This window comes from Acipenser ruthenus, chromosome 10, assembly GCF_902713425.1.
Source record: "Acipenser ruthenus chromosome 10, fAciRut3.2 maternal haplotype, whole genome shotgun sequence".
NCBI classification, from domain to species: domain Eukaryota; kingdom Metazoa; phylum Chordata; class Actinopteri; order Acipenseriformes; family Acipenseridae; genus Acipenser; species Acipenser ruthenus.
In genome coordinates, this window is record NC_081198.1 from 9,511,554 (window position 1) to 9,538,223 (window position 26,670).

Here is a 26,670-nt window from a genome sequence, read left to right on the forward strand (position 1 = left end):
TCTCTGAACTACAGAACAGTCTTTTCCCATTGTGTTGCAAAGACAATTTGAAAGCTTATAAAAATTCCTTCATAAAAACGAAGGGTATTCCCTATAAAATGTTGTGCTGCAAAGTTCATCCACTACATAATGTTTTCTATTTTGTCTCAGGTAATGTTTGATACTACCAGTATCACTAAATCCAGTAGTTACGGTCAAAGGATGGACGTACTTAGTGTACATTATTTACTTGCTATATTTAAGGGTTAGCTCACTATTGGCAATGATTTAGGTACGAGCAAGTAGTTTACTTGAGTATAGTCTAGCTATACTATCTATAGTCTAGTTTATACAACTATGCAGTGCCACATTTGTTGTGAGGCATACAAAAGTAGAACAAGCATAGTAGCTAATCAGTCATTTAGTGTACTTTTTGGCAAAGGGTGCTCTTCAAGAAAACCAACTTTTTCTAAATATTACATTTGAATATTAAAGACAAAAAGAATCCACACTTACCAAAGCGCAGTATGTCTCGGGTGGGTCTCCACATGTGATGCCAGGGGGGTCGAGCTTCACTTTGAGGTATTTGGTCATGTCAGTCGCCTCTGGTTGACAGGCCATGTAATCCCAGGTTATGCCTTCATCAGAATAAATCTGAGATTTGCAAACGTCATAATGTCCCCAAACAGAAGGGTAGTGCTGCATGGCATGAGACAGAGCTACCCAAAGGGCCTGCAGTGACAACAAACCAGGAAAATGCATTATCTTGTCCTTGTCTCAAAAAACTTGTCTTTTTGTTTTCTTTCTTTTCTTTTTTCTTTTTTAATGTTATCCCAGGTGATTTTAGAAAATAATCCAACTTGTATTGAATTGAGGGCTTTGGCTGGGTCCCAGCATAATCTGTAATGCTTTTTGATAATTGCTTTGGGGTGCTAGTTTTTTGTCTTACTGTGTTATGTCAGTCTGCAAGTTCTCTGATTATTGCAAGCAGTAGAGGATCTTAAACTGATAACCTAAAGGGATGAGGGGTGTTCAGGGCTCATGAGAGATTGCCTGACGGGTTGATAAATCAGAATCACAGGCAAAGTGATGAGTGTCTGCTGTCTAAAGCCTGTTTGCCATCAATCATCATTTTCCTCTCACACCAAGACCCTGTAGGAAACAATAAGGGTGAAAATTATCATCTTGGCAGTTCGTGAGAGACTGACATTTTGTGGTTATTAAAAAATAAAATGATAACTGAAGACTTTGAGGATTATGCTAGGTGGGTGTTAGGTGGTACAGTTTGGGTGGGAATGACTTCTTTAACCACTGGACCACACAGCCTCCTATAAAACAAAAGCGTACAAATTGCTGATCTCATTCCATTTTAATTAATTAGCTCATTACCTATTTACCGAAGACTGCATTTAATTTATGATATTTAAATGCAAGCATAACTGAAGACAGTTTGCAGACAGATTTTGTGCATTGACAAAATCCTGCTATGGTAAGCAGTGTTTCCATAGCAAAGCAATTTACTAATAATTGCTCTCCACTGGCAAAGGACAAAGTGTTTATTGTACCCCTTCAAAAGACCTTTTGAAGATTCATAAATGTGGACTTCAGAACTATATCCTGAAATGGACGTAAGTGGTGAGTTTGAAATAGTTGTCATTAACAATCATGGCAAAGAGGGGCAATAATAATACACTATTTTGATCAAATTGCTTTTGCTGGAAGAGTTGTTCTAAGCAAGGTAACAAAATAGTGCATGATACTGTATGATAACCTAAAGCCTCATTATTTTTTTAAAATGCAATGCATTTTGTAATGTGATGAGCCATACAACCTTCTGAAATACAACTGACTGCAGCTGAAAGACCATTGAACCAAAAATGGGTCTTTACACTACGGCACAATTGTAATCATCATTTTTTGGTTTTAGTTTTTTAGAACTAAAGAAGTATATGGTTTACAGAGAAATGCTTTTTTAATTATTGTCAGATTCTTATTAATCTCAGGGATACTTCCCAAGGGAACAACATGCAAAAAGAAAATGTTTTGATGAAGCAATGTAGAGAAAGCAGTGCCAGGCCAAAGAGCCAGTGAACCTAAATCTTCACCCAATTTTTGTAAGCTATAAAAAATAAAAAATAAGCGTGAAAATTAGCCAGCAGTAATGTACAGTACTGTCTTTTCAAGCTCTCCCCAGTGTGTATTTGGACACACTATGAACTATTTCAAAAATACATCTGCTAATGCAATAGCTTATTATGCATAAGCGTCCAATATTTTTTTAAGGTTGTAATAAAGATTGCAAAAGTTGTTTAAAAAAAATAAAAAAATAAAAATACAACTATAAAGACTTTTATAGTATTAAATGCATTTTTTTCTTTAATAAATATAACTATGATAATACAATAAAGGTTGGTTCCAGATGCTGAAAGTACTGTAAGGTGATACAGTATATTTCTATGTAATTCCTTCCCATTAAAATGACCATTATCTGAAATTATAGATTAGAACCTTAATTGAATGTACCGCACTGAATAGGGAAAAAGTGTCATGGAATGTAGAATCTGATGTATTGAATATTGGAAGGTCTGTGCAAGAAATTCCTGACAAGCAGTCAATTATAGCAAAAATGCTGGCATACAACTAGTGATTAATAGTCTCCCATTACTTTATAGGCATAATATTAATGTATTAAAAATGACAGACCTTTTCAAGAACTAATATGGGTAGGCCCAGTTAGCCTGCAAAAGATCGGTCTAATGAGCTACTACCAATACAGGGCTAGATAAGGACCAAAGAATATTAAAGATCACATGCAGAGGTCATTCCCACTTTCACAATTTACATATGAGTCTTTTCTCATTATTCCATACTTGCATTTCAGTGTCATGGTGGAAGGAACATATCGTGCTCAGCATTATAAGCAAGACTTATATATGGTTTAGTAGCGGATAAATCCTCAATCGTAGATTAAGCCTAATATATTCAAGGTGTTAAATATGAGCAAAACGTAAGCCTCTGCATTTCAAACTATACTGAAAAAGGTTTCAAAGGAAACGTGATACTTATAATGAAGAGACTGTAATGCATTTTATAGTGTGCGTCTCAGTTTACTATAACACTTTAATCATTGTGAACAGCTAGGGTTTAAAAGGCAATATATAAATGAATAATGCTTTTATTTAAGCAATTACGCCCAATATTAAATAACTTCAGACGTATTGCTAAATAATCATGCAGTTATGTACTGGTAGCCAGTTTTCCCCTAAAATGTCAAATGTAACCCTAATTGTTAAAAGTCAGCCTGTTACAGTTATTTTTGTAGTTCTTCTATCTACTGTAGGAATTTCAATTATTAAATCATTTATAAATGATTCTATTAAAATGCAAACATTTACACCAAATTCCTTGGAAAAAAATTGCAAGCACTGTATATATTTTACCTGCATATAAATACTGCAGTTCAGTGATGTAATTTGCCAAGTTAAAAGCCATACATGAACAGTGTTTTACATGAACAGTGTTGCATGTGATTTTAAGATTCTGAAATGCTGCTTTTATTTTGTACCCAGAGGCAGTGGTGCATGGAGGAGTGGTTTAAAGCTCAGCACCCATACATGCCAGTAGCTGGTTACGACTGTTGAGATATACTTATACACCTTGTAGGTACCCTTTTAATACTCCCCCACAGCAGCACTGTGGGGGAGTATCAAAATGCCAAGTAGAGCCAAGCATGAGCCAAACAAGCTGATGGGAATTGTTTCAGAGGCTGCATATAAGTTTACATTCTCCAATCACCAGCATTTTAAGAATGAATACAAAAATACATGAGGCAACTTCAAACCTGTAACTTCTTTGACATGTCTTAATAAACAAACAAAAACAAATATCCTGCATCTATCTTTTACAAAATACCAAAAGGATCACGCAAAGATTAACCTTGCTATGGACACGTAACATTTAAAGTTTTTGACATTAAAAGCAATCATAAATAGGCACATTCACCAAATGATAATCAATCTAATCCCATTTTAAACATCCACTGCCGAACATTAATTCCAAGGAGTTCTAAATATAAAACAAACAAACAAAAAAAAAAACAGACAATTCCCTCAAGCTCTCATCTCATCCCCTCTGAATGTATTTCAGTGTGGCAGACTGTTCCAAAGCCACTTTAATTTTAAGTACCACATAAAGCCAAAGCATTTAAATAAAGAGTTTACATTTCAGTAGCGGCAGTGACACGGTCGAATGATTTTATAGTCTGCTCATGCTTTGCTGCTTGAACAACTGCCATTTACAGTTTATTTGAAATGTAACAAAGCTTTATACATTGGGACCTCTCATGATATATAACTGCTAGCTAATAAACTGTGCTCATTTAGCCAGACTGGCATATTTGTTTCTCCTTTGAACAGAGATGATCAGGGAATATTCCCCTCTCTGTATATTCAAAGGGACTGCTGATGCCTGGACCAAGTGTTCCTTACCACATTTATTCTGTACCCTTTATATATTATTAAAAACACTTTTCTTAAAAGGGTCAGGGATGAAAACAACTTCCATAACAAATGTGACACATACATAAGTCAGACTTGAGATGGAAGAGATTTATTTTTCAGTATTGATAAATCTATTAGGAATGCTTTAAGGGCTCACTATACTGCACTTAATGACATGACGAAGAACGGTCATAAACTATTTAACCTAACAACACTAAGAAGATAAAGTTATCACCTTTATTTTTTTTTGCTTTACAGTTTTCTTTCATTTTGTACCAACTGGAGACATTAATGAGTGTGGCATGTAAATGCACGTCTACTCAGGGCTCTGAGTATGTGCTGTGGTGCCGTGCTGTTTAAAATGGATGCACAACCATAAGTATATTATTAACAACAGTTTGGGAAGGTTTAAGAAGGTTGTTCTCAAGCTCTTGCAATAAACACTAAAAATGTCAAGACAAACTTGACACATACAATTGAAACCTCAAATTCCAGGTACTGTAGGTGTCATGTAAACACTGAACAATATAAGGCATGTTGGCATTCTATTGACTAACCGGGGGTATGCACCTCCAATTCCACCACACATGGGATTGTAGAAATGTATACTATGGTGTATAACTGTGTCTATAAGAATATGACAGTGCTGTTTGGATGACAAAACGCGTGTATTGCCTTTGAATTGAACTCTGAGCATCTTATTTTGCTGAATCAATTTGCAGTAAGGATTGGTATTCCCGAAACAAACTATTAACCAATAATCTATATTAATTATGATAGATGGTACCCCGGTAACAAATTTCAATAACACATTACCACCATCACTGGAATAGGTTAGGTACCTTGTGTAGAAAAACGAAATTCCCCTGTTAATACGGCTTTTTTTTTAAAAAGCAACTTAGATGAATTTTGATTACATGTACCTGTACAGTAGCTACTTGTTTCAATCGCCGTATCTGCCATGGCTACTTGGAAGATTCCCTGCAGCCACATACAGCCAATGTTATTTAGCGTTAAGAAGGTAGAAATCGCTTCTCCAGATACCAGAACTTTGTTGTGCACAGACAGCTGTGACTGCTGACTGGAAACTAGTATTTCATGGTCAATGTGAAATATTTTAACTGTACAATGATATGGGAGGTTTGTAGGATTCGAGTGTTTCTTATTTTTACTGTATTGTAGCCTACCGGTAACTCTACATTATTTGCTTCAAAGTAAGACATACATGTATATGTTTTACTTACTATGATTCTGCCTACCAGCGAGTAAGCACATCTGTATAGATAAGCTGTAATACATATTTACAGTTTTCGGTAAATTTTAAGGATGTGGTGGTGTATAAAATGTATCTAAATATAGCCTAGCAAACGGCAGTTGACAGCAGAACTTGCGAATTGTTTGCATCTAACACAGGCAGTAATCTATCCAATTATAATTGTCAGCTCATTAAATGCAAAAAATACTTTTAAACAGTTATTCCAAAATGTTGTATCATGTTACATTTTAAACTGAATTTAGTAGCTAATACTTGAAGAAATCATTGTGTTACACCGAAATGCAGGTACCTTTTAATTATATCGATACGTATATGCGTGCAATTAACACAACAATAAAATAACAAAGATAACTGTATGTGGCCAATGCCATTTATTCCATTTTTTAATTGACTATACTCTAACATGAATGTACACGATTGTTTCGTCACACTTCAGTCATCAAAAAAAAAAAAAAAAACCTGCAGCACCATAATAATAATAATAATAATAATAATAATAATAATAATAATAGTTACATCTGGAAAAGTAAAATGTACATTTCTCAGAATCTGATATGCTATATTTTACTGTATTTACATCATCCTGACATCTCATTATTTAACAATCATGGTATTGTATTTGTTTTGTTCTGTTATTAATTTTTTAATTACATATAGAGTCGGCTACAAAAACAAAAACACAAACACCTGCACAATCAAAAGTAGTTTTAGCAAATGTAGTTACTTTGTACGCGACCAGAGGGCGCTATCTCTATTCACAATTGAGACATGCCTGTCACATATACCTAATGTACAAGGGTGAATTACTACTTTAAACACTTAAACATCTAAAGGGCACATAAATAATACTGTGTTTGAACTATAACGCTGCAAATAACATATTTATCAGTGCAGGCAAGCAGTTGGGCCAGGAACAGAACCACAGCTCGTGCTCACAAAATTGTTAAAATCCAATTTGAAAGTACATCACATATTAAAAAGTAATATTAATAAAGCATACGTCAAACATGGTCTTAGTTGGTTAACGTAATAACAGTGTGTGACTGAATTGAAGTAAAATAGTAAATTAAATAGCATGGAGTACTGAGTTTAGGTCATGGCAAAATATAACAGGATCCATAATAAAGACGTTGAAATAAACTTTATTGAAATAAAAACAAAAATACTTACTAGTGTGGAGAAATCATACGTTTGGAAACACTCAACGGCGTTCAGACAGATTTTGTGATCCTCTGGGCTCCAACCTTCATCAATGTTCAACAAGTTCAATGGGTCCTTTTTAAAATACGTGTGGTAAATCTAAATTTGATGAGCACACATAAAAAGCGCCTGAGGAAAAAAAAAAAAAGTTGATGATGCAGGAGTTAATGAGCTGACTAAATGAACGGGATTCGAGGTTTCTTAACGCAAGTCAATCACCCTTGAAATGTAGTGCCACTTTGCCTTAGATTGTTGTATAGGATCTAAGTGGTAACTCTTGGCACTTCAAAATAAGAATGATCACTGTCCTGGACTGTTGGGCCAGCACAATTAAACAGACTGTGCAAGGCAACTCACAGTATTCCCTTATGATGATCAAGATCCCGTCACAATATTGAACCGTTTTTCCCTCAAAACGTTTTCTGATACACTTTTAGACGTGCTTTTGGAAGACAGTTTACCTCGTTTCACTCTCCAGACCCAAAAGCAACTCCAACAAATGCAACTCGCGTACTTACAAATTTCATTTTCTTTTATATGAACACGCAGCAGGCGCTCAAAGGGGACATAAATCACTTCAATTAGCTCTGGCGCCGAGGATATCTTCTACAACATTGTGTGCAAGCTTCATCCACAGATTCCTACCAGTGCAGAAATGTCACTGCTCATTGAAGAGATGGTTTGAAAGATTAGACACTTGGAGAGTCCATTTGATGAAATATACACAGATTCTTCTGGGTTTGAATTCTCTTGTGCATCCTTTCTGCTTACACAAGTCTGCATTTAAATAGGATTGGAACTTAAAGGACAGGCAATAATTAAGGAAATGAATCCTCCCGCAGCCACCATCTAACTGCTGGGAGAGATGTTTCAGAGATAAGCAATCTTCTTCAAATGCGACCTAATATAGGGATTGCAAGTCTTCTCCTGCATCCAGACGGCATCGTTCTGCTGGGTCCTAAAGATAGCACTGTCCCCACTGTTCGAATGCTTGACTAGACTCCTGACTGTTTCACTACCTGAAATCCTTGCCGCCTGACACTGAAATCTTTCTGTGCTATATCCAGAAGCTTTTATTGCTGTTCTTGGTAATTTCGAGGTGAAGGTAAAATCCGTTACACTTAAGGAATCCGTTTTTTATTGTTAAAAAAAAAAAAAAACTCACCGCAAACATGAGTAACAATACAAACGTATTTTGTTGGAAATAAAAGTATAAAACATTTGGATTTTGAGAATATACTGTACAATAGAAATATACGAAGGACAAATACCTAAGTCTTAAAGGAAATTCTTTACAGTATATTTATCACTTTAAAATCCTCTATTTCATTTTTTACAATTATACGTATGATAAGATTTTTTTTTTCATTTCTTAGAACACCGCGGTGTTAGTTTATATATATATATATATATATATATATATATATATATATATATATATATATATATATATATATATATATATATATATATTAGCAACTATATCTTAAAATGGAAAGGATATATGTGTTTAAAATGTAATGACGGTGTTGTTCCAGGTGTATGCCTGGTGTTTTCCAGTATTTTTATTTATTTATTTATTTATTTATTTATTGAACAGTTAACAGGTTTTTTTAACAATATTGATTATAATATCAATGTGTAATGTGGCGTCAAAAGTCAATAGCCTAGATGGTTTATTAAATTATGATTATTTTTCTTGTAATTGCATTGGATGTTTCACTGTATGTCTTCCAATCATTTCAATATTTTTTGATAAAACTATAATTATCAATTCAAAATGGTTATATATATATATATATATATATATATATATATATATATATATTATATATATATATATATATATATATATATATATATATATATATATATATATATATATATATATATATATATAACCATTTTGGTAAAATAAAACCTTAGTTATATTCCTCTTTCCTAAATATGAATCATCAAGGTACTTAGAAAATCGGTTGTCATCCATTAAATGTGTGGTCTATTAATAAACCCTTCGCCCATGCAAGATCAGTACTCAAACAATAAGACTATAAACAACATTACATTACGCGAGTACATAAGGACTTTGTTATTCTCTTTATTATTTGTTTCCATCCAGGTTGTCACGTATTACAAACACAGCGTGCTCCAGGCAACAGAAAACCACGATTAGCATTCAAGTACTATAGGCTATAGTTTCTGTTTTGTTAAAAAAAACAAAAAAACTTAAGTACTGTATTGCGCAGTTTATTAAAAAAGAAAACCGAACTGCAAGACCGAGCTGATGCAAGCGTCACTGGATAAGAGCCAAAGAAGAGGCCACTTTTATTGAGACATTTCATAATAAGTAAAAATGTACATTTAAAAAATATATACATTCTGAAAAATACACAATTTCTCAGAATGAAACAGATGAGTAATATTCTGTCTGACTGGTTCGCAGAGATGTTCAGTAAACGTTTACTTATGAATACATACAGTGGTGCGGCGTAGCTCTTTTGGGGACACGGTTCAATTGGGGACCGCAGCTGGGAGGCACGAGTCATAATATTTGTCTACTTGACTGAGGGGGGTTGATTTGATCAACTTGTAGGCTACCTAGCCGGGATTCTGGGATTACACCTGAAAAATATGACTGAAGCAGAGGTGGATTCCCTACTACACGAGAGGGTCATCTCAGCGGAGCATGGAATTATACAATTAAACATTTACTTTATTTTACGTTTTGCCTTATAGTTTTGCTTGTGTGCTTAGCAGTTATGCATGACATACCATAAAAATCCAGTAAAGGGCAGCACCATCCATTGAGTTATCTAGACGGTTAATCTGCAGCAGTTGCTCATTGTCCTGTGCAAGACGCCCATCACATTTCATTCTGTAAGTTTCATACTAGTCTTAAACGAAAAAAAAAAAATCAGTTTCTAAATAACGAATTAACATAGGCCCCCAACTGTATACGCATGTATCCTCAGAGACATATAATTATTTTAATTACACACTAAGTTTGGAATGAGTGCTTTTAACTTATTATACATATGTAATTTAGATAATTACATTTATTATTCACTTTAGCACCTAACAAGACTATTGGAATCTGACTTTAGATACCGTAGTTACATGTATTAAAGAAAAGCACAGTTGTTGTATCTAGAAACATAAGGTGCATGTTTATAAACATTAGCAATTCGGAGGTTGTTTTTTTTTTTTTAAAACCTCGAGTTGCAGCCACAGAACATTATTAACTAGTTTAAAACATGCCAATGAAGTTTTAAAATGTATTTTCAAGTTTTCGATTGGGGGTGTTAATTTCAATGCAAAAGTTACAATGTAGACTGACTATCAGTCCAAAATGAAAATGCTGTAATGATTCCTTGCATATTTTACCCTATAGTTCACCTTGAAGTAACATGCTACTCCAGTGAAATGTGAATAGTCATGTAGGGCTGCAGTAAAAAAAAAATCCAATCAAACAATTCAGTGTAGTACAACTTAACACTTGAAGAATCCTCACCACAAGAGAAGACTGCAAAACATAAATTCTGTAAAAGTGGTCCATTCAGTCAGCGCTTTAATGGGCAGCTAGACCAGTTGATGGCGAGCACATTGCTTAAATCTGGATGCAGCCACATGCAGCAGCAAGCACTAAACAAGGCATTCCCAAGTGTCCATCACATTTAAAAGCAAATACAATGTCACTAGGTTTTCATAGCAACATTATTGGTCTAATACTGTTCAACAAATACAAATACGTTGCGACTTGCAACACAAAGTAATTGCATTACGAACATGGTAACAAGTGGTATAAACACTATAACTTAAATGAGTGCATAGTGGCTATAAATCATACCCGTGTCTTCACTTCACAGTGCATTAACAAAATTAAACTATTGAGTTACCCCTATTTATCCAGCACCTGCATAGGAGGCATTCGTGAATTATGCTCTCCAACTCACCTTTTTTGAAAGTCTAATCCAACTACACTTTCCAGAAGGATTCTGTTTATCCCGTATATTTAACAGTTCCTGATTGAAATCTTTGCAGTTTGTGACCGCCCTTTCACGAGACAGATCTTTGGTATGACTACATCCCTCCACAGCTCCCTCAGACTGGAGTAATCGAAGCCACAAACGACACTTCTTTGAATGAAACAGCACGAGAAACAAATCAAATGACATAATGGCACAGGGCTAGCACTTTAGTTTCGTTTAAATACTCGCCCTGAAAGGCTGCTATATATATATATATATATATATATATATATATATATATATATATATATATATATATATATATATATATATATATAACTGGAATGCTGTAATGAATGGTCATGACTTGCGCTTCTCACATTTGCAGGGAATTTGTTCCCTCTCTTGCAAATAACTGCCAGCTGAAGCTCATTATAAACCCTTGATGGAATATAATGTATCGATCATTAAATGCATGCTTAAACAACAAATTGTGTCACCCCCATATCCTTTTTGTGTAACACTTATACAAGGACAAGTATCCTTCTAGAGCCTCAGAAAATGTACGAAAAACATGACACAAGAATGATCTTTTTAAAGTTTGTAATTCAAGGTCTTACAAGGTCTTACAATGTAAAAAGTATGAAAATCAAATATTTTCTCTCCACACGTACAAGGTTAGAAAAAGATTGCTTGGAAAGGTATGATTTTCGTTGCAGTGCACTACAATAAAAATGGTCCTGCAGCCGTTGGTATTTCAGCATTTGGACAGTGCCCTGTCTGATTATATGACTCTCACAGTTCTCGTTCTCCACAGCAACTTCATCGTATCATCCATAACTATAAAAACCCCAGTTGTATATATGCAGTAATACTAAAAGAAACGTATACAAACTAAGGCTGGCTTAGTCAAACGTTTGCCATTTAATTTTATACACCATTGCAACCGAATTACCCCCCCAAAACATCATTTTTCATGCACTTCTAAAAGTTCTACCTCTTCTGGAGCTGTGATTTTGTAGATATTTTACATTTACAGAATTTACACCGTTGCAAATAGAGGTTATATCACAGTTGCACACTCATACCCTCACTTGTGGTCACTTACAGACCATCTCTTCTGGAATTCCACTTTCAGAGGTGATTGAAATATCAAATCTTTGGTAAATAGTAGCACAAGACAAAGTCCTGTGCGTGTCCGAGTTCTACTTCCTGATTCCGACCAGGACCCACTACTACAGGACCCGACCCGAACCCGCAACACGCAACACGCTGCAACGCCGTCTTCTTGCGAGCGACCCGACCGCTTTAATAATACTTGCAACCCGAACCGAACCTGCAAGTGTTTGTCCTCACAGTCTCACATTCACACATAGATATCTCTACCATTCTCCACTGATTGAGTTTATACAATATGCCATACAGCGTGGTAGCTCTGTCTAGTGGTCTGGCTATATTTTAACATTGAAACATATTAACTATCTCTAATTACTTTACTATAAAATACCTGTCTATTCCTTTCGTGCCACCAGTTGAAAGGGAGCTACACCTGTGTTTTCGCAGAGACGATGTACCCATTTTGTGGTACATCGTCCACAAAATCCACATATCTGACCAGATGCAAGACTCTAGCATAAGTGTACACACATAATACGGTATTAAACAGGTAATAAATATTGAGAAATCATATAAGCTGCAAAGTATGCCTTTTAAGTTTGTTTTGGTGTATATCTGAAACGTGCAACACATTGAACTGTTGTTTCTTTTAATGTCACATTATCATGCATGTCTATCAAATATCCTTAATTGTTGTGCATTTATGACAGTGTAGGGGAAAAAGAAAAACTGATAAACAATATTATTATTATTATTTATTTATTATATATTATGCAAGTCAAATATATGTTTATTTGTATAGCTTAGAAATAATACTGTTAAATGGGCTACAGAAAGATCGACTGCGCCCAGGGTAATACAGTCAATGCAGTTTTATAACTTCAACACACACCCTTGTTGTGATGTTATTTATGACCCCTCCTTCTTCTATGTTCCGCGTGTGTTCTGCCTGCTAACGCAGTTAAACAAGCAAAGAGACATTATTGTGTACCTCTTATCAGTGACGTTCACTCTCCCCATGCAGAGGCCACCTTGGCATTCCTGAGCTCAAATACCACACCCAGCTTCTCAGTTTGTTTGCTGTAGAAAATATCATTTTAAAATAATAATTTGTTTGAATATATATATATATATATATATATATATATATATATATATATATATATATATATATATATATATAGGTAGTGGACAAAAAAATGGAAACACCCATGTAAAGTCTCTTATTAGGGTGTTGGGCCACTATGGTATCCAGCTCTGTGGAATTCTCGGCGGACGGTTTTTGATGAAACTGGCTGCTCGCTCCCCAAGTTGAAATTTGCAGTCAATTGATCTGCAGTTGCTCGCCTGTTTTGCCTTGCACTTTGAAATAATGCACAGATATCACGATCCTGGAGTATGCGCTTCCGCCCACTGTTGCCCTTTTCTGATGATGTCTTTCCCTCGGTGTTCCATGCCGACATCACCTTAGACACCTTTGCTCGTGAAACATCAGCAAGTTGAGCTGTCTTGGTCACTGAAGCTCCTGCCAAAGGCGCCCCAACAATCACACCTCTTTAAAAGTCACTGAGGTCTCCTCTGACAGCCATGCTAGCTATAATTATAGGCAACCAGGCCTGTCCAGCATTTTAATACATGACCCTAAGCATGCTGGGATGTTATTTGCTTAATTAAGGCACGAGCCACACCTGTGCGGAAGCCCTTGCTTTCAATATACTTGGTGTCCCTCATTTATCCAGGTGTTTCAATTTTTTGTCCACTACCTGTATATATATACACACAACTATGACACAATTCCTACAACAGGGTTCAATAGTTCTGAGTCCATGCATGACTTTACACTTTACAGATTTTACTGACTCCTGTCTCTCAATTGGGAATTCTATGTCCTTTAAACATCAAACTGTAATATCTAGACATTCTACATTCAAGGATGAAGCCTTGTTGTTTATCTTTTAGTCTTTCTATCTGTCTGTATTTATCAGTCTATGTGATTACAAAAACATCTGTCTAAACACACACACACACACACACACACAATTAAATTGCTTTTGGTATTGGCCAATCAACTTCTTTGTTTCAAAACATTATGACTTGTGTTTGTGCTTAAAAAGGATCACTGACAGCTTGTGCAAAGGGGTGTCAAAATCAAGGACTTGTAATAACAATTTGTCAATATGTCTTTCCATCTGCTGAACTCAGTGTTAACAGTTACATCCAGTTACAGTAATTCTGTTGGCTGCAAATGACCAGGCTTCTGGTTATTTAACATCACCAATAAAAAAAAAATAAAAAAAAGAACTGTCGGGTGTTTCCGTAGGAACAGAAAGGATGTAGAACTATTTTTAGCACATGGTTGGAAGTGGTAATAATATTAAACCCGTAAATTTGTTTTATTATTATTATTATTATTATTATTATTATTATTATTATTATTATTATTATTATTTATTTCTTAGCAGATGCCCTTATCCAGGGTGACTTACAATTATTACAAGATATCACATTATTTTCACAAACAATTACCCATTTATACAGTTGGGTTTTACTAGAGCAATATAGGTAAAGTGCCTTGCTCAAGGGTACAGCAGCAGTGTCCCCCACCTGGGATTGAACCCACGACCCTCCGGTCAAGAGCCCTAACCACTACTCCACACTGCTGCCCTATGTGTAGTTTTATGTGTAGTACAAGGAGCTGTAACATGTTGATTTAGGCTGTGTGGTACACCTTTAAAGCAACCTGCATTGTTATAGGGGTTAGCTAATTTAATAATTCCATAAATCTTACCTCAATTTGTGTACTTGTGACCTTCCCTTGAAAGAAGCGCATGTTAGCAAACATGTATATCCCTTCAAAAATGCCATATTGTAGTATACAAGGTTAAATAAGTCTGCAATCCTTACTTTCAAATTTTGTATTTCTATCCCATCAGTGTTAATGCACTTTTGAGATCCTTTAACTACACTTCTGCACACTGCGACATGGATAAGAAGCTTTGCAACCTATCGGTAGAATGAGAAACATCTGCTCAAATGGACTTACAGCTCACGCATGCCTAGTAAGTTCAGTCTCACTTGATATTAATTTCCTTTGTATAGAAAGACATTTTCACAAAGCATCCAATAGATGAACTGCAATTCCACATGTAATTTAACTTCAGACTTTTCTACAGCAAACTCATTTTAATTGTTCAGTGTTGGATTAAATATTAGTACCTTTTTTATTTTTGGACTGCATGTCCTACATATTAAACAGGTACAGTGCATCATCACAAAAATGTAACTTTTTCATATTTGCAGGTTGTAGTTTATGTGAAATCCAGAGGTTTTTTTTTTTTTTTTACCAAGCAAGTTGTGTTCGCTATGTAAAGAGTCTTACACATGTTGACAGATTCATGACAGCATTGATTTTTCAGGAATTGCTATGCAATGCCAGGCAAATAAACCCATTTCAGGGTTCTCATGTTATTTCCACGCTTTTAAAAAGGATTAAATACAGACTCTGAATGACAATTGGTTTACAATTGAAATGTGTGCTAATGGGTGGCAGGGAATTTGCTTTAGGTGTTGCAATGCAGTTATTACTTTTTAAGTAAAGGAATGCTGTGCATCATATTTCAGGGCACAAAAGCTTGGATGAAAACTGCATGCTTTCTGTTGTAAAAACAATTACCTTTTAAGGGAGAATACTAGGCACTCGTTTTAAAAGTCACTTTTAATAATTACCAAAGCCATTTCAATTTATAATCTTGGAAAACAGCCCTGCTCCAGCTACCTTATACTAAAAGAGTATTAAAAGAAACTTGTAAAAATTCTTGCTGACAAGCGTTTTGACTAAAAGTCTTCATAATTGTCTTTTAAAGGTGAAAGACAAAGACTTCTAGTCGAAACACTAGTCAAATAAATTACTAGTTACTCTACTTAAATTTAAGGTGTATCACCTGCCACAGCTGTAAAAGCAAAATTAAACCAATCAGTATTGTGAAATATAGTAATAATAATAATAATAATAATAATAATAATAATAATAATAATAATAATACAAAAACTACACATTTTGTTTAGAAAACAAAGTAGAATTAAACAGATGAAAAGCTATTCTAAAAAGTTTTTATTTGGAAAGTGACCTAAAATCCATAATACTTTAGTATTATCAAGGTCACATATCCCATTGTAACATTGAACAAATAAATGCTTGCAATTAAAAGTTCATTTTACAGTGCAATAGTAACCTCTCCCCCATCCCCTCCACAAGCACTAAGCTACTGTTTCTGTTAGAGATTTTCAGTTTCTTTAGCTCTGATCACAGTATAGTTCTCATTTCCTGCCTCCTGCTGCCTAAGTTTTTAATCTCCCATCCTGCCACCTGTCTGCTTAGCATGAGATACCATTTTCACTCCCAAATGATTTGGTTCAGCATTAAACACTGAATCAACTAATGTGGTCTCCTATCCGCATGTATTACTTGGTTACAGTAAAACAAACATTGTTTGAAGGTGAATGCCGACATCTTACAAATGGTACAATCTTTATAACTATTTTAAGGTATACCAAGTAAGTTTTTCACCACTGTCTTGAATGTTGTTGAGTTAAATAGTCAAAATCTGAATTGTATTGCTTACTTCAACACTCCAGCACCCTGCTCAGGAACCACAACACTAAACTGAAACTCCAAAATATTGTGTGTGGTAGCAACAAAAATATTCTAAACTGAAGGTAAGAAAATGTCTTAAAATGTCAATAGAAACCATACATTCTAATTGTAGGGGTGCTCCGTTACTGTACAGTCAAAGTGGACTTATTGCATTGGGTTTTTCTCCGAGGGAGATAAGGTTATCATAAGAACATAAGAACATAAGAAAGTTTACAAACGAGAGGAGGCCATTGAGCCCATCTTGCTCGTTTGGTTGTTAGCAGCTTCATGAAGGATCCCAGGGTGTCAGCTTCAACAACATTACTGGGGAGTTGGTTCCAGAACCTCACAATTCTCTGTGTAAAAAAGTGCCTCCGATTTTCTGTTCTGAATGCCCCTTTATCTAATTTCCATTTGTGACCCCTGGTCCTTGTTTCTTTTTTCAGGTCAAAGAAGTCCCCATTTAGGATTTTGAATGTTTGAATCAGATCGCCGCGTAGTCTTCTTTGTTCAAGACTGAATAGATTCAATTCTTTTAGCCTGTCTGCATACGACATGCCTTTTAAGCCTGGGATAATTCTGGTTGCTCTTTTTTGCACTCTTTCTAGAGCAGCAATATCCTTTTTGTAACAAGGTGACCAGAACTGAACACAATATTCTAGGTGAGGTCTTACTAATGCATTGTAAAGTTTTAACATTACTTCCCTTGATTTAAATTCAACACTTCTCACAATATATCCGAGCATCTTGTTGGCCTTTTTGTATAGCTTCCCCACATTGTCTAGATGAAGACATTTCTGAGTCAACATAAACTCCTAGGTCTTTTTCATAGTTCCCTTCTTCAATTTCATTATCTCCCATATGATATTTATAATGCACATTTTTATTGCCTGAATGCAATACTTTACATTTTTCTCTATTAAATTTCATTTGCCATGTGTCTGCCCAGTTCTGAATGCTGTCTAGATCATTTTGAATGACCTTTGCTGCTGCAACAGTGTTTGCCACTCCTCCTATTTTTGTGTCATCTGCAAATTTAAAAAGTTTGCTTACTATACCAGAATCTAAATCATTAATATAGATTAGGAATAGCAGAGGACCTAATACTGATCCCTGTGGTACACCACTGGTTACCTCGCTCCATTTTGAGGTTTCTCCCCTAATCAGTACTTTCTGTTTTCTACATGTTAACCACTCCCTAATCCATGTGCATGCATTTCCTTGAATCCCTACTGCGTTCAGTTTGAGAATTAATCTTTTATGCAGGACTTTGTCAAAAGCTTTCTGGAAATCTAAATAAACCATGTCGTATGCTTTGCAATTATCCATTTTCATTGTTGCATCCTCAAAAAAGTCTAGTAGGTTAGTTAGACACGATCTCCCTTTCTTAAAACCATGCTGACTGGCTCCCAGGATATTGTTACCATATAGGTAATTTTCCATTTTGGATCTTATTATAGTTTCCATAAGTTTACATATAATAGAAGTCAGGCTTATTGGTCTGTAGTTACTTGGTTCGGTTTTGTCTCCCTTTTTGTGAATCGGTATTACGTTTGCTATTTCCCAGTCTGTCGGTACAACCCCTGTGTCAAAAGACTGTTGCATGATCTTGGTTAGCGGTTTGTAAATAACTTCTTTCATTTATTTGAGTACTATTGGGAGGATCTCATCTGGCCCAGGGGATTTGTTTATTTTAAGAGCTCCTAGTCCCTTTAACACTTCTGCCTCTGTTATGCTAAAGTTATTTAAAATTGGATAGGAACAGGTCGACATGTGGGGCATGTTGTTTGTGTCCTCCTTTGTAAAAACCTGTGAAAAGTAATCATTTAATATATTTGCTATTTTTTTTTCTTCATCTATGATTTTGCCATTTGTGTCTCTTAGACATTTAACCTCCTCTTTGAATGTTCTCTTGCTGTTATAATATTGGAAAAACATTTTGGAATTGGTTTGAGCCCCCTTAGCAATATTGATTTCTATCTCTCTCTTGGCCTTTCTAACTTCCTTTTTGACTTGTGTTTGCAGTTCCAAGTACTCTTTCTGTGTACTTTGTTTTTGGTCCCTTTTAAACGCTCTGTAAAGTGCCTTTTTTTGCTAAATATTTTTTTTAATTGATCTATTAAACTATTTTGGCCATTTTGTTTTAGATTTAGATTTGTCTACTTTTGGGATGTAATTGTTTTGCGCATCTAGTACTACATTTTTAAAAAGCAGCCATCCTTTTTCTGTGGATGTTTTCTCTATTTTACTCCAATCTACATCTGTTAGTCTCTGTTTCATACCTTCATAGTTTGCTTTTCTAAAATTGTAAACCTTAGCTTTAGTCATTACTTTAGCTTTAGTCATACTCAGTGTTATCCCTGTCTTTCCTTAAAGCTGCACATGTGCCCAGTGCTTCTTTACCTGTATTTCTGATTCATTCAAGAAAATAAAAATACAATATATGTTGATATTTTTGCTTTGATCATTATTTGCCATGCCTATAAACTACTCCAGGAGATTATTTCTGAAAATACTGCTTAGGGCTAATCGTGGAGGAAGCATATCAGTGTTGCAGTGGCTTCAGTGCAAAGTGCTTCGCTGCACAACAGAACGCTAATATTATTCCCCACCTCTCTGGAATCAGCCTTGATTTGTCTATTCAGAAGCATTTTGTTTCTTGAATACGTAGTAAAGCATGGCAAATAAATATCAAAGCAACAATAGAGATCCATACAGATCACACATAATACGATATTAAGTACGATGTTAAATATTAGTAAAATTTTGATATAAAGTATCCATCTAAAAGTGTAAGACCTATTCATATAATGTGCTAATTCCATTGCAGTGAGTTCTGTGGCACACAGCAAGACACCGATTTATTATGATTAATTATTTGAATGAAGTTTACTTTTGCACAACACTTTGTTACACATACCTCCCAAAACAATTACATATATATATACTATAACATAGTTATACAAACTTGAGCACGCTGGTCAGAAAAACACAAAACCAAATCATTTTTTAGATTTGTCTTTTTTTCTTTTTTACTCGGGGTCTGGGAACCCCTCTCCCATTAAGAATGTCTTTGATTTATTTGTATGCTCTCCTACCGAATAGTCCAAGTGGACGCATAAATAAATGCCTTGGGTTTTTCACCGAGGGAGACAAGGTGATTTCTCTTGCGACCTTGGTGTCCTGTGTAACTTCAACTGCTTCATCCAGATACAGAATGGATTGTTTCCAGTGGGTTTCCTGTTTAAATGGGGGTGTGCACAGGACTAACGGTCTGTCTTCATCTGGGAAAGTCACCGAAAACCAAATGCATAAAGCATTATTAACAGAAGAGGAACCAAAGCACTCACAGTTGAAACTGCCCTTCACGCTTTCAAGTTGTTCTGTGGTTACTGTATGCAAATCCAGCTCGGCAAATCTGGCAGGGTGGGAGAGCACACTGTACATTGTGACGGAGTTCACAGCGATCTCACTAGTTATCATGATGCACTTCCTCGCAAAGTCATACATGCACATCATATCCACACCATATTGGTCTTTCACCGTGCTCCAGAAATTCAAGCGATCTTCGACCAAGGGATCATTTATAGCGGCAATATAAAGTTCAGCCATGGAGGGCAACATTAAGCCACCTGGCTTTAGCCATTTATCTCGAGCAAAAAGTACAGAATTCAGCATGGATTCGTGCAACGCATACCACTCGCTGACAATCACATCCACGTTTTCTGACAGCTTTGCTTTCTCCAGCGTACCTTTTATGATGGTGATTTTATCTTCCATCTTATTTAACCACAATTTCCTTTGCTTGCTCCGCTATAGCACTCGCTTCAACTGCATATACTTTTTTAGCCCTGCATGTACGCAAAAAACACTCGGTACACACGTTCCTGCACCCACATCCAACACAACTTGTCTTTACTCTTGATTGTCTCAGTTCTTTAAAATGCCCAACCTGTAAGAACTGTTGCGGACCTTATCTGCAATCATCTCTTTGTGTATAGTAACAGAAGAATAACTTTCTAAATACACGTTATCCTGTGCACTTCTGTCCAACGTTCTCTTCTTACTATATAAGGACATTTCTGTGTATGAAAAAAGCACAATACTGTACTGTACTAGTTCAGTCCACTTTACGTCTCCTCCGCCTGCTCCAGCAACTGTAACTTGGAACGCTGGGAGTTGTAGTTCCTACTTAAGCTTGATTCTTGCAAAAAAGTAATTCTTCACGACTGTATGAACTGCAGCTCTCAGGACATAATATGACAATACATTAAAAGCGACGCAAAAAGTTGCATGGTAAATTATTATTATTATTATTATTATTATCGCGAGAAGTAGTTATATTTCAGATTAAATTACGCACCATTGAGTTTTCACGAAAGTACAACATTGCATCAGTGTTATCCAGTCTCTCCTGCATGCTACGTGTCAGATATTTCTTCCTTGATTTGATTCATTAATATATATATATATATATATATATATATATATATATATATATATATATATATATATATATGATTTATTTTAACTTTAGCCTGTGTTGTTTTCCGGTAAACAGGCAAACACCTTCCAGCTGTTCCTGTCAAATACGACATACAGCACCAAATTGAGATGCAGATTCTGATTAGTTATCTCTGCGCACAAGTCCCAATGAGAGCTGCAACATAATTGTATTGGGAAGAAGCTTGTTCCATAATAATTACCAAATGTTTGTCTTTTGCTTCAGCAATTGTTGTATGCAGCATTCCATATGTTATAACAAATAATGTTGTTTTTTTTTAGGTCAGTATAATTTAATAATTGATTTTTTGGTGTAAGGTCCATGCACACAAGATGTACGGAGATTCAATAAACCAAAAATATTTCCAAATTTAAATTGTAATGCAATATATGTGCCATCTGCCATAGGGCCTAAGGGAAATTAGCTTTTGCTGTCATGGTACATGTTCACCTTCCAAAACCAGAACCACAATAGCACAATAATTGACATTTATAGCTGAAATATACCAATAGGAGCAGCAATGATTCTGCATGGTGGAGTAAGGGTTTAGGTTAATTGACAAGTAAGGGAGAAGGGGATTATGTTGTTTATATAACATGCACAGCTTAACGACTTTACAAATCACACTTGAGTGCTTCAAAGCTCTAAATGATACCCAATGTTTGTCAATAGAGGTTCTTATTGAACCTTGGATCAATAGATAGGAACATAAGATAAGAGCTCTTTCAAACTGTGGGCTAGGATTGGATTGGATTTACTATATAGCCTTCCTGTATATTTTGAGAGACAACACTTCCTTTTAGGGACTCTGCTGCATTAACCTGGAAAACGGTTGAGTTCAAATTACATTTCTGTCGTATTGCTCTTATTCCTTGTCAGCTCCAGTCACACCAAAGCTCGACATTTTAATACTGAAACAAATAGCGCTGCCTCCTGTAAAAAGTCAATTGTAAGAATCTGTAAAGGAAAAAACAAACAAACAAACAAACAAACCAACAAAACCCTCAACATTCTTGCTGTATAGTAGTAAGTGTGGGCAAAGTTAGATCTTCATAGTCAAACCTGCTAGGATAGGCTTAAGAAGTTAGCTGTGAACAGCACCTATTGATGAGGGTACCCCTGCAACGTTTGCCTGCAGGTGGCCATTCTTAATCAGCAGCAAAGTACATGAAAGCATCTCTGCAGTTATGGTGTTTTATCTCCTTCTTTTGAAAGGAAACAACCAATTCCATATCCCACTGTAATACAGTTCATCTTTGAAATTTCCACAGTGGGCATTCAAGCTAGCTGGATGCAATAGATTAGCAGGGAACAAGAAATGTGCATGTGGTTCTTTGCTGATGAATAAAAAACATAATAATACTATTGGCTGATAAAAGAATAGTTTTGAACCTGATGGACAATGAAACTTGACATTTCTTACCAGGCCTTTAACACAGATACTGTGGTGACTCCTTCTGTGAGCACGTAATAAACTGATTATATAATGGATCAATCACTCATTCCCCTTTCTCTCTGTAGTGCTACTATTTTGGAATGTGAATTGTGTACGGTTTCTATAAATATTTAACTAGCCCAAAAAAACATAAAAGTTAAATAAGACAAAGAGGGCCATATTCACTAAAGGATGGTAGCATGTTTACCACATGGTACTTCTTCCATCATATTCGCTATTCCTGATACCATGCATTAAATGGGATTGAACTCTTGTTAAATAACATAGTATTTTTTGCTGCTTCTCATTCATTACATTGATTCACTAAGGGGTGGTAAATTTGCCACTGCCTTTACTACATGATAAAATTACCACTAATGGGAAGCAGACGTTAATGATTTTTGTTAGCTTCTCCTTCGTTTTCCGTTTAAACTATGTCCAGTGCTTTATAAGGATCTCCACAGTGTGCTGGCATACCTCAAGGGCATTAATGCGTGTCAATATAGCCTCCCAGATGACCTGCTTGCTGGACAGAGCGGTTTTGCTGGAGAGGGAGCCAAACAAGGCATCATAGTTATTGACGAGCTCAGTGACCAGTATCTCCAGTTCTTTTGTGTAGAGCTGCATGTGGCACAGTTGTGCCTTCTGAGGAGCAGCAGCACAGGTGGATGCCTGCTCAGGCCTTCTTTCATAGAGATTCTGGAGCTCCAGCACACATGGATTGCAGGGTTGCAGTGTCCTGATGGGCCAAGGCAAAGAACACATTGGAATGCGTTGACATGCACGGAAAAGGGAAACATACCACCCTTTAATGAATGAGGCGCAGAGACTTAAGCCTTATCTGGCATTATTTATTTAAAATTGTCAAGTTATGACTACAGTCAGCACTCACATATCCGATCCTACAACATTTTCAGTGACGGTTAAACGCGTGTGACGCATATCTGATTAACAGAAGTAGTATTTTAATTCAGAACGATATGATTCTGAAAATATAACTTGCCCAAACTAAAGAGACTGCACGTTAACTGTAATACAGTACATACTTTTAAATTCATACGTATTGTAGCGGTATGTAAAATTTCCCATTAACGAACTAACAGCAAAATGAAATCTAAATGTTATCCACAGAACTACGTAAAATGTAAAAGGCAATGCAATTTAGCAAAACCAAAAGATAAAAAAAAAAAAAAAAACAGTTTCCAGAATTAAAGCAGTATCCCAAGTCAGTATTCAAAATTGCAGAATACAGTGCTCGATAAGGCCCTAATGTCACAGTTCACTTGCAAATGAAAATGCAACTAAAGAGCACAGATAAAGAATACAATACATCACAGTACCTAAAACTGTTTAATGATTAACTGTTACATTACCCTAGCTTGTCTTGTTCGCTTTGTTTTGGCTGCATTTTTGTCAGGTGAAACTGGAGGAAGTGCTGCGTAACTGCACAATATAAGACAGAGTGATTTGGCATTAGAGAGAATTTAAAAAAAAAATCGCGTTCTGTGACGGATAGTCAGATAAATTGTAACATTGAAGAGATGGGCTTTGTATCAGAAAACTTGTGACGGAGTGTGGCAATGTGCCCCGCCCCTGTGTGCATATTATGTGTTGCGTGCGTGTGTTAATGTTGGTGTATAGTCATTGGTACACGGGATATAAACGGGTCTATGTTTCACGTGTATTTAAAAAGTGTAGATTTGTATTTAGGCACGAGGAGAGCACAAATCACTTCACGTGCTGGTTAAATGTAATATGTGAGCACGGGATTGCATAGAATTAATTCACGTGCTGGGATTCAAGTGAATAATTAATTAGTAATTGAGTCCCAGCACAACAGTATATATAGTTGCACGTTTCTTTCACTCAGGGTTGGGTGTTCGGTGAGTGGAGAACGGGATTGGAGACGGAGGTATTTGTGGAAAGTAAGAATAGTTAAATCTGCTCACCGTGTTTTGTTCGTCTGTCTGTGCACTGTCTAGTCCGTTTTGTTTGTCTATTTATTTTGGCGCAAGTGCCGTGTCCTGTGTTTTTGTTTCAAACCTTTTATTTTCTGTGCTGTTTATTAAATGCTGAGCAAAAGCATTCGCTCAGCTCCACCAAACCACAAGTCTCTGTCTGTTTATTTCCTGCTTCTGGTCTGACGCCACCCACTCCGGCCGTCTTTGTGACACGGAGTCATAAATCGCATGTGATGGAGATATATATATACACACACAATATATAATGAGGATTGATTCTTAATACAAGGGCGGTAAAACGCGACTGACATGTATCTGGGTAACGGATGTCCGAGTGCTGGCTGTAGTCTTTGTCAGGGCTACTAAATATTGCTCATTTTGATACAAAGCCTTGTACAAATATTACATAAATTATTATCTAAACAAAGTAAAAAATAAAATAAAAAAATTACAGTGTGGTTCCCACCGCCCAGAGTGTATCTTGTCAAAGAATTCCAGTCTTGGAGGTAACATACCAGTCACAAGGTGCAACAAAAACTATCCTCTACTATTCAATAGAATCCTGTAGTATAGTGAGGAAATCTCCATTTCTGTTGCACAGGTAATCTATATTAGAAGAGCATTGGTCATCTCCCTCTGTAGATTTCACTGTAGATATAAGGCTTTAAAATGCAAACTTCTCAACTATTAACATTGATTATAGACAGTACCATGCACCTTGTGGGAACTAATCTATAAGAATAGCCTGTAATACTCTCAAAAAAGGCTATTTTATATGTAAACTGCATATCATTCAGCTGTAGCAGCTGTAATGGGAATTCACTTTTATGATTGCTGGAGAATATTTTCACTTTTAATAAAGGCTTTTTTCCATCAACTGCAAGTATAAAGTAATATTTATCATAATCTTTTCTCATTTTCATCTGTTGTTCACCCCCCCCCACCCCTTTACTTTTCTAAAGGTCCTCTCTTATTGCTTTTGATTATATCATATAATAGAGATGTTGCTTTTAAGAGAGCATCATTTATCAAAGGTCAGGTACAATCTAAATCAAATATGCTATATTGGAATGTTAATATCAGACTCCTTTCTTCCAAAATAAAGGTCTATGAGGTCTGCACTTAAGCATCAGTTACCCAGAATTCATCCAGAACTTAAACACTCAAACATAAAAAGTACAACTAGAGAATTTTCTAGTAGACAAACAGATAGTGTCTTACCTTATAAGAGACGTGCTGCATGGAGTACAGGCCCTATTTTTTGTGGACCTAGCCTTGATGTTTCCCACTGTATACACATTATACCTTGCATGTGTTGTTTCCCTTGTCAGTAATGCAGTACCCTGTCCTACAAGACTCATGCATGCTTTGTTTGATTTCCATCTTGGGGCTCTGTTGATAGCATCAAAGTGTGGACCACCTGCTTTGTCTTTCATCATTCCTGACCTTTCCAGAGAAGAGTCTACCACTGTAAGTGCAACGCTGACCTGGAAATGACAGCCTTTAAAGAGAATAGAAAAGATCCATATTCCTTGTGAGGAAATGGCCATTCATTGTATCACTCCATATTACTGTATATAAGGATTAGGATTATATCCTCGTGTGTTTATAGAAACTATTCTGTTGATTGCATGTTTCCTGGTGCATTACTAGTTACAGACATACCCTCTGCAGTAATCTGTTAACTAATAAATACACAACTATACCAGAATTTACAATATTTCCTGTGGTCCATAAAAATTGCACTAGCTAGTTAGCTCTAGAGGAGCAGGCTTTGGAAGCAAGAGGATAGAAATCAGAATATGAAGACCAAACAAAGAGACTATCATTTTGAAATATATTATTAGAGACATGTCTTTGACAACTAAGATAGGTAGCTTCATACTGTCAATCAAGGCGGTCATGGGGTTTTAGTTACAGGAGGATTATTTTTTTTTACTAAACAATAGCAACTAATTAGAAGTAAAAACCTGTTCCGCTCTTCATTACGAAAGCTGTTTGTTTTATTAGTTACTGTATTGTATACACATCTACCTGTAGTAACTAAGAAAATGAGATATACAAAATAACCACAATACAGGATATTTTCTGGTTTCAAC

General features: G+C 35.8%; 1 protein-coding gene and 1 pseudogene across 7 annotated transcripts in view; both read right to left on the bottom strand.

Moving 5' to 3' along the window:
* The window catches only part of LOC117400738 (netrin-G1-like), a 98,442-nt gene extending 87,388 nt beyond the window's left edge, over positions 1–11,054 (bottom strand). For 2 of the 7 annotated variants that reach the window (XM_034001083.3, XM_034001076.3), the window contains exons 1-2: positions 6,925–7,858; positions 496–1,131 (exon numbers count right to left, since the gene is read on the bottom strand). In XM_034001083.3, the coding sequence (XP_033856974.3) occupies positions 496–741 (246 nt within the window). In that variant the 5' untranslated portion in view covers positions 742–1,131; positions 6,925–7,858. Of the gene's footprint in view, positions 1–495; positions 1,132–6,924; positions 7,860–10,907 lie in introns of those variants that run through there. The other 5 variants (XM_059031693.1, XM_059031692.1, XM_059031694.1 and 2 more) reach the window with 5 other exon arrangements.
* Positions 11,055–19,586: 8,532 nt separating this feature from the next.
* Positions 19,587–20,811, bottom strand: LOC117401318 (protein arginine N-methyltransferase 6-like; annotated as a pseudogene).
* Positions 20,812–26,670: the final 5,859 nt, after the last annotated feature.